The following is a 14278-nucleotide window of genomic DNA, read 5'->3' as shown; positions in this document are numbered from 1 at the left end:
AACAACAAGTATGTCCATAACTTAAATTACAATGTATCACTATTTTTGGATTTCTAACACTGGCAGGTTGGGCGTACAAATTGAAGTTTATAAGAAGATGAAGCATGATCCCAGGCTGAAGAAGTGTCTGGATGCCTTGGATGACGTCTATATTCGATCCATGTATGCTCAGGATGAACAAGTATATGATTCTGAAATTTATGGTGTGAGCATACTGGACCTTATTGCCTAGAGAAGAGAAGAATTGAAAAATATCCAGCAACAAGTAATGAGTAATGCAACTTCTCTAGAGCATGAATATAGGAAGAAAGTTAAGGGTTTGCCCAAGGCACCAGCCAGAAAATCCAAAGCTGCCAGAGATGCAGATCTTAGCACCTTCATTCCCTTGAACACAACTGAAAGGATAAACAAAGAAAAATTTTAACAAGTTGCTGAACAGAGAAAAGTGTCCAGGGAAGTGGATGAAATGGTGAAAAGGGCTCAGACAAAAGAAAAGTATGAACATTTGTCACAATTTAGAGCTGATGTCCGATCTATACTGGGTGCTGAGATCCATCTGGTAGAAAATCATGACAACTTCTCTAAGTTCCATGTCAAACTCTTCAGAGAAGGGAACTTTACTAATGAAAGAAAAGACACTTCAATCAGGGCTTTTGGGTGGTCAGAATTAAGAGAGATTGGTCTTTCATTCAGGGGTAAAGATGTCTCCCAGGATGTTAAATACTTTATGAAGAGGATTGGCAAGGAATGGATGAGGAAGGAATTGATGGAGATGGAGCTGGGCCTAAGGACTTCTCTTACTTCATCTTCATCTCCAGGTGTAAAGAGGAAGGCCACTGAAGAGCCAGCTGGGCATGCTGAAAAGAAACAGTCCTGACTCTGATATTGTACTTGTATTTATTTCATATTGATAAAATTGTAACTTTCCTCCGGTTGATGTCTGTAAATACAAGTTGCAATTCCTATTTTTTTTACAAGTACTTATCCAGATTAAGTCTAGAAATTAAAATGTACAAACTGGGAACACTAATGATCTATAAAGTGGCTCTCCAGAAATTCAAATTAGACTTAGTAAAATTTTTCAAGGATTCTTCAAGCACAAAATTGTATAGATAAAAGCTTGAAAATCCTTGCATAATTTCTAAACAAATAGGGGGAATTTGTTAGGTCCAGATTTACTGGACTAGCTCCAGACGTGACTACTGGAGCCCTCTGAAGATTTGTCCATAAATTATGAGAAGACCAGTGAACAACTTACTTGTATAGAAATCTGGATTCCACCAGATTTGTTCACTGGACTTCACTCCAGTCAAGATCTTTCCACTGAAAAACATTCTCACTGAAGTCGAAGACTGAAGTCTGAAGAAAGAAGTCTGACAAATAGCGGAGCTCACTGGAAGACTTACCAGATCTCCTGACTGGAGTCCTTGTCAGTGTTCTAGACCTTACAAGTCTGAACATTGATTACGAGGAATTGACTTTATGCCTTTACATGCCTTTAACCGGACAATCCATTTGTCTTTTGTTAAAAGCCTTACACACATGTAAAGGTGGTTGGTTAATTAGAAGACAAGTCACTATCATGTGACTTTATTCTTGTACTTTAATCAATAAGGAATTAAAATAATTTCCTTAAATGCATGTAACCACATTTGTACGGCAAAAAGAATATTATATTTATTCTTTTTGCCTATAAATACCAAGTCACTTCCTCGTCCAAATTACATACTTTTGCAATTTGGTGCCTTTGCTCAAATACTCTCGATTTAAACAGTCATACTTCACAACTTTAAGTATTTCGATCAAAGAGTTTATTTAGCAAAGATTAGATCACTTGTAATTCATAGGTTGTTTAGATACTTACTTTGTAATATCTTGTTCCGCAACAACCTTGTATTTTATTTAACATGAATAAATAAAATACACTTGAAAATTACATTGTGTCTCACCATTTACTTACTTGCTTATCTTTATATTGCTTAAGTACGTATTACGTTATATATATTCTTGCACTTATATTTATCGTAATACTAGTCCAATCTAGTGCTTACTTAACGTTTAATACTAGTCCTATCTAGTGATTTCTTGACTTGTTATTCTACACTTGTGGGTTAAACCATCGAGTGAGGGACTTCAGAAGCATCCAGAAAAAGTGCAGGCTTCACAATCAACTGAGCGAGAAATGATTGCCTGTTTATCATTTGTTTGAAAGCCATCCTACAACAAATATGTTAGGGAATGACTAACTTTCAATAACACTAGGGAGCAGGGACAGCAGCATAATTTCCAAAAAGAGGGAAATACAAGATATATCAAAGCAGAAAAAACAGAGATCTATATGCGAGACATCGATAAATAAAGAGGCAAAATAGATCAATGAAGGCTGCAGATCATCAAAAATAACCTGCAATTAGGGTTTCCGGGAAGATAGATTCAGGTCAAATCAAATTCAATTACGGCCACATACCTCAAAGCAGCAGAGCAGTTGTATGGAGAAAGAAATGAGAAACTCGTCGGAAATCGCGGCCGCCGGAAAAACAAAAAAGGTATTATTTCTTTTGTTTTAATATTTATACGGAGTAAAAAGTATTTCGGCAAAAGCCACTACTTAAAACCTAAAACCGTTGAATACGTATACAATTCGTATCCCATGGTTGTCGGCCCAATAAGCGTAAGTTGTTTAAGATGGCCTTCAATAGGGATGACCTACCCATTAGACTGGGGGGCTTGATGATATACCCACACGGAGCTCTAGCTCCGTATCTGAAATAGAAGCAGAATACGAAGTCACCTTCGTACAAGTAAAGCTATTTTATACTCATGACGGAGCTTGACCTCCGCTCAGCATAACTACCTCGGAGCTCTAAAGGTAACGAATACCTGGCTCCGAGGAGATATATAATAAAGATCGGATCAAGATCTCCCCTGTAAATAATCTATTAAATATATACTAAAGCTCCGATATACTCGGACGTAACGTGGTAACAAGATTACCACAAATCTCCTCAAGAAGGAAACAAGATATTCACAAAGAAGGAAGAGATTTACCGTAATTCTCTTACCCTCCTCTCCAAGTTATCTACCCTTTATAAATAGAGGAGGAAGCCTCACGGCACAAAATCATATATATTCACACACACCATACGAGCTATACCTTCGATACAAAAAACCCTCTCACAAGTTTATTCGACCTCCGAATAAACCCTAAATAAACCCTAAGTCGACCAAATCGACTTAGACCAACAACCATCCGGCGTTTAGCGGTCTTCCGACCCTCTGACCGTAAGGGAATTGCCGATTAACACCCACAACACAACTCACACCTCCGGTCGAGCCATAGTGCAATTATTTGATAAAACACCTGGCAACCTCAGGAGAAACAATCAGTGTTATTTTAATGACAAACAAAAAAGAGGGGCAAGTGCCAGTATACTACGTAAGTAAAGTCTTGCAAGGCCCTGAAACCAAATACCCAGAAATTGAAAAGCAAGCTCTAGCCCTTGTTCATGCAGCACGAAGACTCCATCGGTATTTTCATGCACACCCAGTCATGGTGCTAACAGATAGACCAATAAAGCAAGTACTCACAAAGCCAGAGGTATCCGGGAGACTGGCAAAATGGGCTGTAGAGTTGGGGGAGCATGAAAACGAATTCCAACCAAGAAATGCTGTTAAGGGACAGATACTTGCAGATTTCTTGGCAGAAACACCCTCCAAAGAGCCAAAGGCTAAAAGGAAGATTATCTTCGAAGAAGAAAAGGTTGAAGAAGTGGAAGAAGAGTCTGGAGCAGAATCGTGGAAGTTATTCACTGACGGAGCCTCCAGCGCAGATGGTTCCGCAGCTGGTCTGATACTCACAAACCTGGAAGGGCAATAATTTACTTATGTTTTACGCTTCAAACTCAAAGCCTCAAACAACGTAGCAGAATACGAAGCCCTTCTTGCAGGTCTCCGGATCGCAAAAAAGATGAAAGTAGAGCACATCCATGCATTTGTAGATTCGCAAATTGTGGCTTTCCAGGTGGATGGAACATATGAAGCAAAAGAGCCCATATTGAAGAAATACTTAGAGAAAATAATAGAAGTGAGACAACAGTTCAAGTCTTTTCGAATACAAAACATTAGCAGAAACATGAACAAAATAGCCGATGTCCTGAGCAAGCTAGCGTCTACCTCATTTGCACACCTTACTAAGCAAGTCTTAGTAGAAATGCTTGAGAAAAGTTCCATTGAAGAAGAGATTGTAACAGCCACGATTGAAGAAGAGGGTGAAACTTGGATGACTCCAATAACGACATACCTAGCAGAAGGAACACTCCCAACAGATAGGGACCAGGCAAGAAAAGCCCCTCAATATACGCTAAAGGATGGAGTGCTGTACCGGAAGTCATACTTAGGGCCCCATCTCAGATGCGTAGGCCCGAAGCAAGCAAGAGAAGTCATAAGGGAAATACATCACCGATCCTGTGGACTACACTCCGAACCAAGAACTGTGGTAGCAAAAATCACATCTCTAGGTTATTACTGGTCGTCGATGCACAAAGATGCAATGGAAGAAATTCAAAGTTGCGACTCATGCCAAATACACGCTCCGGTTCCCAAAGCCCCCAAGAATGAAATGATTCCCGTCACCTCAGCATGGCCATTTTTAAAATGCGGAATCGATATCATGGGTCCTTTCCCAAAGGCCTCCGGAAAGCTCAAGTTCTTGGTAGTGGCAGTAGATTACTTTACCAAGTGGGTGGAAGCAAAACCCTTGGCAACAATCTTAGGAAAATAGATGGAGAAGTTTGTGTGGGAGCAAATAGTGACAAGATTTGGAATAACAAGAGTAATTGTGAGTGACAATGGCAAGCAATTTTGGGAAGGAGTTTTCAGAAGCTTTTGCGAAAACTTAGAAATTCAACAGTCTTTTACTTCAGTAGCCCACCCGCAGGCTAACGGACAAGTAGAAGTAACCAACAGAGTAATCATGAACGGAATCAAAGCAAGGATGGGAGATGCCAAGACGGATGGTTGGACGAATTGCACCAACTTCTTTGGGGCATCCGAACAACACCTAAAGCAAGCAACAGAGAAACACCATTCAACTTGGTGTATGGATCAGAAGCAATGATACTAGTAGAAGCAAGCGTTCACATGCTCCGTCGAGCAGTCACTGAAGAAAAAAATGAAAGCCAACTCAGGATTAACTTGGAATTATTAGAAGAAAGGAGAGAGTTGGCAGCCAAAAGGGAGACCACCTACAAAAGGCAGATGAAAAAAATACTATAACCAAAGGGTATGGAAAGAAACATTCTATAAGTCCCAACTCAAGAGATGGTACTAACTGAAGACACCTCTATGTCAATGGTGAGATTTCTTTGCAATATAAACACTGAACTGGAGATGACCAGTTACAGTGAATGTATACCAAGTCCTTAGTTAGTTTACTTAGCAAGTGACAATAAGAAAAAGACAATGCAATAAGTAAATACAACAAAGTAAAAATGGTGAGACCAAGTTGTAATTTTCAAATGTATTTTATTTATTGATGCTAAATAAAATACAAGGTTGTTGCAGAACCAAGATAATACATTAGTGTAAATATCCTAACAACCTATGAAATACAAACGATCTATACTTGGAAATTCTCTTTAACAATCAAAACACCTAAAGTTGTGAAGTGTTCCGTTTTACGATTGAGAGAATATTGCACAAGTACACCAAGAATATTGCAAAAGTCTGAATATGCAAGGTTATATTCTTGTTGTGCAAAGACCTCTATTTATAGACAAAGTTGGCATTGGTATTCCAACTTTGTCGTATAGATATGGTTGACAACATTTAAGGAAACTAGGTGAGTTCCTTTGAAATGCTTGATAAGCTAAGTCAAGATGTTACTTTATCCAACCTGCTTTCTGCACTTTTGTACTTTAATCATAGACAAATGATATTGTTTGTATAAAGCAGCATAAAGCAAAAAGGTCTTCCTCGTAAACAGTGTAAAGCATTGTAAAGGCTTTAGACTGATATTCTCCAGTTTCAATCTGTTTAGAATGCTAACTGGGCTTCGCTGCCATTGTCATTCTCTATCTTCCACTTGCTGTCTGCCATTGTCATTCTCTATCTTCCACTTGCTATCTTCCACTTTACCAAGTGGCCATTAACTGCACGTTGCAACTAGACTTCAATATATTTCTGGACAAAAGATTGGGGTCCTTGTGTATTTTTGACCATAATCTAGTAACTAGTTTTTGATCCAGAGAATCTGGGCATAGAAACTGAGGTTTGCTTCTTGCTGGTCCAACTCACCTGTTTTCCTCTTAGAAAGTGACAACCACCAGTTGTAGACTTTCTATCAATCTTACAACCTGCATGATCTGAATCTGAATAACCCGTTAGATCTAACCCCGAGCCTTTGGGATACCAAAGACTAAGGCTAGGGCACCCTTTTAGGTACCTAAAAATGCGCTTGACAGCCTGCAAATGTGATTCCTTTGGGTTAGCCTGAAATCTGGCACATAAACATGTTACAAACATTATATCTGGTCGACTTGCAGTTAAACACATCAGTGAACCAACCATTCCACGATATTCTTTTTGGTCCACTAGTTTTCCATGTGGGTCAGAATCCAAATTCAAAGGTGCTGCAATGGGTGTGTTTTTCGATGGGATTGAATCAAATTTGTATTTTCTTAACAAATCTCTGACATATTTTTCTTGGTTAATAAAGATACCATCCATGGTTTGTTTAATTTGTAAACTTAAGAAAAACGTTAATTCTCCCATTAAACTCATTTCATACTCAGTAGACATGATTTTTGAAAATTTTTTACACATTGCATCATCAGTTAACCCAAATATAATGTCGCCAACAGGTATTATCTATTGCACCTCTTAGAAAACTATGTTTAAGAAGATGTTTGGTTAAAGTGTCATTCCAGGCTCTGGGGCTTGTCTAATCCATACAATGCTTTGTTAAGTCTATATACCCAGTGAGGATGCTTCTCATCAATGAAGCCTGGAGTTTGTTTAACATACACTTCTTCTTCCAATGTTCCATTTAGAAACGCACTTTTCACATCCATCTGGTAGACTTTGAATTGCAGATGGGCTGCATAAGCCAAGAAAATTCGTATGGCTTCAAGTCTAGCAACTGGAGCAAAACTCTAATCAAAATCAACACCTTCTGCTTGACAATAACCCTTGGCAACCAATCTGGCTTTGTTTCTAACCACATTGCCATCTTCATCTATCTTGTTTCGGTAAACCCATCTTGTTCCAATAGGTTCCTTCTTCAACTCTGGTGGACAAGGAACAAGTTCCCACACATTGTTCCTCTCAAACTAGATAAGCTCTTCTTGCATTGCTTCTATCCAGCTTGGGTCAGCCATAGCCTCGTCAATTTTCTTTGGTTCAATAAGTGATAAGAAGGTGACGTTCAAGCATTGTTCACTTGTGGCTCTTCTAGTCTGAACCCACTACTTAGATCTCCAATTATCTGCTCAATTGGATACGCTTGTGTCCATTTAGTGTATTGACTAGGTTGGTGTACAACAATATCAGTGCAAGTGACCTGAGGAACCTCCATAGTTGTTGAAACTGGAGGAGGATCAGTCCAGACTTCTTCAACATCCTCATCAGAGTCAATGAGATCATGATTTGCATCATGGAATTCTTCAGTTGAAGGCATTTCTTGAACCACTAGAGAATTTTGAGTCTGAACTGGTTCTGATACTGGAGTGGCACGAACATCAGATCCAATCACCAATTTTTGTGGTAAATTAAAACTGATGGAAGGATAAAATGAAGTGTCACTATTTGTCTTCTTAACTGGTTCCGAGTGTTTCTGACTGAAAACATCTCTTGGTGTAGTAACTGTCTAATGAACTGGATCAGATACACCAAAATCAACTGGAAAAACTAAAGAAATATCAAGGTTTGGCCTTTTGTTAATTGCATCATTTGATTCATCAAATGTGACATGAATTGATTCATGAACCTTTTGGAGTCTATAATTATAAACTCTAAAGGCTTTGCGAATACCTGAATAACCTACAAATACTCCTTCATCAGCTTTAGCATCAAACTTTCTAAGCTGACTAGAATCGTTTAAAATGTAAACTGGACAGCCAAATACATGGAAATAACCAATATTTGGCTTACGATTCCTGAGTACTTCATAAGCAGTCTTCTTATGTCTTTTGATGTAGACAACCTGTTTTGGGTGTGACAAGCAGTTGCCACTACTTCAACCCAAAAACTGGTGGGAAGACTAGATTTCAGATAGCATACTTCTTGCGGCTTCTATCAAAGTACGATTCTTCCTTTCAACAACACCATTTTGCTCTGGAGAGTGAGCTGAAGAAAAGTTTTGAGAAATCCCAGTGTCATTGCAAAATGATTCAAGTACTTTATTCTGAAATTCTGTACCATTATCACTTCTTAATTGACACACTTTGTGAGTATACTAGAGTTCAATTCTTTTGATGAGTGAGATGATTTCATCAGCTGGATCACTTTTGGATATGAGGAATATAACCCAACAGTATCTGGTGAATTCATCGACCGCAACTAGAGCATAACGCTTTCCAGCCCTAGTTTGAACATTCATTGGACCAAATAGATCCATGTGAAGAGGTTCAGTGATACTGAAGTTTTGCCTGGTTTTAAAAATGGCTCTTTTCTGCTTGCCCATCTCACACCCTGGACATAGCTTTTCTTTTTTGAAGGAAATAAGTGTATCCCATCTGCTAATTGTTTAAGAGACAACTTATTAATATTTTTGAAATTTAGATGTGATAGTCTCTTCTGCCATAACTAGTTGATGTCCTCAACAGCCTTGGTATAAAAGCAATGCTCTTTTAGAGCAGGTTCCATATCCATGATGTACACATTTCCCTTTCTTCGAGCAATCATTACCACTTGCCAATCTTTGTTAAAAATGGTGCTTTGTGCAACATCGAACAGAACTCTGAAGCCATTATCACATAGTTGACTTACACTGATCAGGTTATATTTCAAACCATTTACAAATGCAACTTTAGTGACTTAGACTTGTCCATTGTTAAGCACACCATATCCTTCAGTTTTTCCACTACCATCATTACCAAAAGTCACTGTCGGTCCATCTTGGACAATGAACTCTTCCAGCAGGGGCTTACATCCTGTCATAGTCCGTCCAGCAGCGTTCTCCAGATACCAGGTATGCTTCTTTCGATCACCCAGCACACCCACAAAATCATTAGTTGTTTTTGTGAACCCATCTTTTCTTGATGGGTTCACTGGACTTCAGCTGAGAAGTCAAAGTTGATTATTGAAGGGTGGAACTGGACGCTGAATCTGGAGCTTGCTCAGTTACTTCGGATCCATGAGTAAAAAAAATTGGTACTTTGTATTTGTTTCCCTTTTTATTTTCAGTTTTGGTTCCAGGTGGAACCTTTTGTTTTTGTTTAGACTTGGAAAGGGTTTTGACACTTAGCTTTTCAACTGAAGGAGAAGAGGCTCCTTCCAGATTTTTGATTATGGCAGTACAACTCTGAACCTGCCTAGACAAAAGTTGGAGTTGACTGTCCAGTTTCAGCAAAATATCATTTTCAACAGACACCTGAACCTTGGACTTAGGTTCAGTATGATTCTTGGTCTTAGCATTCTTGGGCTCCTTTGACTTTTGTGGTAAAGGCTTTTCACAAGCAACCTTTTGAACTGGAGCTTTAGCCTGATTGGCTCTAGTTTTAACCTCAACAGGGGTGATTTCAACAGATTAAATTTTGAAATTCTTAGGTTGATCATAAGGAGTTTCAACTTGAAGAGATGAAGGCAATGCATGGAGATCTGGTATGGCAGCTGCCATTTGAAGATCTCATGATTTCCATTCATTCTTTTGGGCATTAATTGTTCTTGAAAATGCATCATAATTCTTCTCAGATGCTTTAACCCAGGACTTGATAATCTTTTTTTCTTTCTCAAGATCAGATTTTAAACTTTTATTTTCAAGTTTTAAAGCTTCAATTTTCAAAACTGACTCTTTTAGAGCCAACTGGACACTCTGCAGGTCATTCAACTAGGGTTTCACATTGTTTAATTCAGTTAAAATTGTTTCCAGATATCTTTCACTGTCAGTTCTAACAATTTCTACAAACAATAAATCACCATTGAGTGATTCAGCAATGTCCAATTTCAATTCAAGGTCACCCTGCTTATCATAATCACATACCTTTTTCAGAATGATGTCAACCCATCTTCCTGTAATGACATCATCTTCCACTAGATGTTGTTGATCTTCTAGTGCCATAAAACACAAATCCCTAATCTCTTCCTCATCATCAGATGAATCATCAGAGAGTTCCCACTTCCCTTCAGTGTTTGCCATCATGCATTTATTCTTTTCTTTTTCTTTTTCAAGGGACAAGAGGGAAATTTGTTCCTTAAGCTTCTTATATTTAACTTTAAATTTACCATCAGGCACATTATAAATTGGGATGAGGGGACCAGATTGATTGTTCATTTGACTAGATCTGCATTCCTTCATAAAGTGACCTTTCTTACCACACTTATAGCAAGTAAGATTGGCCTTGTCCAGAGAGCTGGAGCTGGAAGCATTGTTGAAACCATTAAATCGATTAGATTTATGCTTAAACCTATTAAAGGTCTTGGCAATCATGGCTACCAGATCATCATCGCCAGTTCATCACAACCAACACTGGTCTCAGTGGTCAAACCAGAGTTCAGTAAATTGCTTAACATCTCCTTCATAGAATGTAACTAGACATTCTCAGCAGAAATTAAAGCAGCACAACGTTGTCCAATGAAACGGGTTACCTTGGAACTTTGGGCATGGTTTATGGCATCCTATTCAGCCACAAGTCTTGAAACATTGTTATCCTCAGTGAATCTGAAAGCTCCATAGAGAGATGCAAAAGTGTGACTGTGCAGGGTCTTACCTTGTCTTAGGACAAGAATCATATTTTCCCATTTAGATGGAAGAATATCACAGAATTTCTCAAGAAGGATATCCTTGTCTTTTTCAATACCCAACCCTCTTAATTGATTAATAAGGCTAGTAAATCTGGTATAAGTACCAGTTAGACTTTCATTAGGTAGAGCAAAAAAGGATTCATACTTCTTGTTTTAGGCAACTTTCCTAGTGACAATGGTGGTATCACCTCCTTCAAACTGAATGACCAATTCATCCAACATTGTCTTGGCACTGGGAAACAACACAAGTGTTGGAATTAAGTCTTCAGGGACAACAGCAAGGATCATGTTTTTCAGTCTGGTATCCAAGTCTACCAGTCTACGATCCTCATCTGACCAGTGGTCTTCTGGTTTTTCTCTAGAGCCTCTTCTTCCAGTTGGATCAAGAAGAGGACTTACCCCGAGAGACATGGGTATATAAGGTCCATCCTTAAGGATTTTTAACATATACCTCTCTATCCCACCAAAATGCAGCAGCATTCTGGCCTTCCATGTCCCAAATGTTTCACCATTCCCATCAAATTTGGGAACAGGAGTATTTGAGTAATGGACATGGACGTGGTTGGGGGGATTAGGAGGAGGTGGAGAAGGATTGGTATTAGCAGTTTGATTAACATTTTGATTAGGTACAATATTGTTAACATTAATGTTTTCATCATGACCAGGACCATTCTCACCTTCAGTACTAGACATCTTAGCAGATCTAGGCAATTATGTTAGCCTTCTGCTCTAATACCACTTATAAGTCCCAACTCAAGAGATGGTACTAACTGAAGACACCTCTATATCAACGGTGAGATTTGTTTGCAATATAAACACTGAACTGGAGACGACCAGTTACAGTGAATGTAAAGTCCTTAGTTAGATTACTTAGCAGGTGACAATAAGGAAAAGACAATGCAATAAGTAAATACAACAAAGTAAAAATGGTGAGACCAAGTTGTAATTTTCAAATGTATTTTATTTATTGATGCTAAATAAAATACAAGGTTGTTGCGGAACCAAGATAATACATAAGTGTAAATATCCTAACAACCTATGAAATACAAACAATCTATACATGGAAATTCTCTTTAACAATCAAAACACTTAAAGTTGTGAAGTGTTCCGTTTTACGATTGAGAGAATATTGCACAAGTACACCGAGAATATTGTAAAAGTCTGAATATGCAAAGTTATATTCTTGTTGTGCAAAGACCTCTATTTATAGACAAAGTTGGCATTGGGATTCCAACTTTGTCGTGTAGATATGGTTGACAACATTTAAGGAAACTAGGTGAGTTCCTTTGTAATGCTTGATAAGGTAAGTCAAGATGTTACTTTATCCAACCTGCTTTATGCACTTTTGTACTTTAATCATAGACAAATGATATTGTCTGTATAAAGCTGCATAAAACAAAAAGGTCTTCCTCGTAAACAGTGTAAAGCATTGTAAAGGCTTTAGACTGATATTCTCTAGTTTCAATCTGTTTAGAATGCCAACTGGGCTTCGCTGTCATTGTCATTCTCTATCTTCCACTTGTTGTCTTCGACGTCAATTGGAATGTCTTCAGTTCTAATCAGATCTCAACTGGAAGAAGTCTTCAGTTTCATTAACTGTACGTTGCAACTAGACTTCAATATATTTCTGGACAAATCTTCTGGTCTCCAGATGCAACTGGAGACTGGTTAGTTTTAGTCAAAACTGGTCCTAACACATTCCTACCAGGAGATTATGTTTTCCGCAACAACGACGCAAGCATAGCAGAGAAGCAAGGAAAACTGGGTCCCTAGTGGGAAGAACCATATGAAGTCATTGAAGCATGTGGAAATGGAGCATACAAGCTCGCGACACTCCAAGGGGATAACTTACCAAGAACATGGAACAGAAACCAGTTAAAGAAATGTCATATCTAAAGGCAAGTAGTCATAGTGTACACTCATTGTAAGCTCCAGTAGCTAATGTTCAAAGTTTAACACTTGCTTAACATTTGATTGATTAAAGAAAGGGCAACAACTGGAAGCCCCCTTTTAAAAAAAAAATATTTACATCTTCCTGTCCTTACGAACATTATTTCGTGATTATACATATATACACGCATATACAAAGGCGATAATAATAATAATAATAATAATAATAATAATAATAATAATAATAATAATAATAATAATAATAATAATAATAATAATAATAATAATAATAATAATAATAATAATAATAATAATAATAATAATAATAATAATAAAAGAGCTTTAAACAATTAAAAAGTTATAACCGACACCCAAGTCATTATAAAAGGGGACAAGCTCCCTAGATACCTTGCGGTAGCCTTCCCATGCGCTCCGGCCAGGAATGGTAAAAATGCAACAGCCGCACAAGCCCAAAAATATGTTTGGCAGGGGTCTAAACATGTACAAATGATGCTAGAAATAAACAATATTCCAATATGCATAACCAACAACAAAGATGTATTTCTACGAAAAGACATTGAGCATGCATAATTCACATAAAAGAGAGAAAAGAAAAAGTACAGAAAACATAAATTGTTCCGACCCCGAAGGATCTTACAGATTAAGGCCATGAAAGGCTAAAAGCAAACAGAGTTCAAAAGAGAAATAGTTCTAAGGTGCCAACAAAGGCATTACAATCATCCCAAATGTCTCAGCAAGTCCACAAAAACAAATGCGCAGCGGTGGTCGCGGAAGTCCTCGGAACGGGGGCAACAAGTGGAGGATGAGCAGGATCCAAAGCCAAGATTTCCTGCGCAGTAAGGTCAGAGCTCTCAGTTATCATCCGGAGAAAAGCAAAATCCTTATCACCAAAGTGTGCGGCTGACTTGTTGAGCTCCTCTAAAGCCCTCGGCTTATAACCCGGAAGTTTCTTGATATCCAACCTGGAGTCCCTACGATGAAATTTTTCCAAGATTTTATGACCACCATGACTTATTGCTATTTTCTGTAATTCAGCCATCCTCTCCATGAACTCATAACTCCGCAACAGCTTCTGGACAATCTCTGGAATGCCTTCGACCAGCTCATGGTGATCCACACGCAAATCCCCAACATCCTTCTCCAATAGCTTAATCCTTTCTGTCAATTGTCCATCCTTATCTTTGAAATCAACAATTTTCGACATTGCACTCTCCAACCTACCTCTTAGATCCTCCGCCTCCTTCCTGAAACCCTCATTCTCACACTCTAACTGATGGAACTTCTCTTGTAATGCATAAAAATCTTGTTCAAGGGAGGCAGACTTCTGTTTCTCAAATTGCGTCTCAGACCGGAGCTCCTCGTACTTGGCTTCTACCATTTCTCGAGACCCACTCTGCTCATGCTTCTT

At 38.3% G+C, this 14278-nt stretch overlaps 1 protein-coding gene across 1 annotated transcript; it reads left to right on the top strand.

Moving 5' to 3' along the window:
• Positions 1-4780: 4780 nt before the first annotated feature.
• LOC122609054 lies at positions 4781-5116 on the top strand. Its single transcript, XM_043782116.1, has one exon. The coding sequence runs from the start codon at positions 4781-4783 to the stop codon at positions 5114-5116; it is 336 nt and encodes a 111-aa protein (XP_043638051.1).
• Positions 5117-14278: the final 9162 nt, after the last annotated feature.

Source organism: Erigeron canadensis, chromosome 7 (genome assembly GCF_010389155.1).
Source record: "Erigeron canadensis isolate Cc75 chromosome 7, C_canadensis_v1, whole genome shotgun sequence".
Taxonomy (NCBI): Eukaryota; Viridiplantae; Streptophyta; class Magnoliopsida; order Asterales; family Asteraceae; genus Erigeron; species Erigeron canadensis.
The sequence above is the reverse complement of the archived record's forward strand: the minus strand, read 5'-3'. Positions and strand labels throughout refer to the sequence as shown.

Bases quoted from the DNA above. Each gene is read 5' to 3' on its own strand.
- LOC122609054 (XM_043782116.1), top strand. From the start codon at position 4,781: ATGGAGAAGTTTGTGTGGGAGCAAATAGTGACAAGATTTGGAATAACA.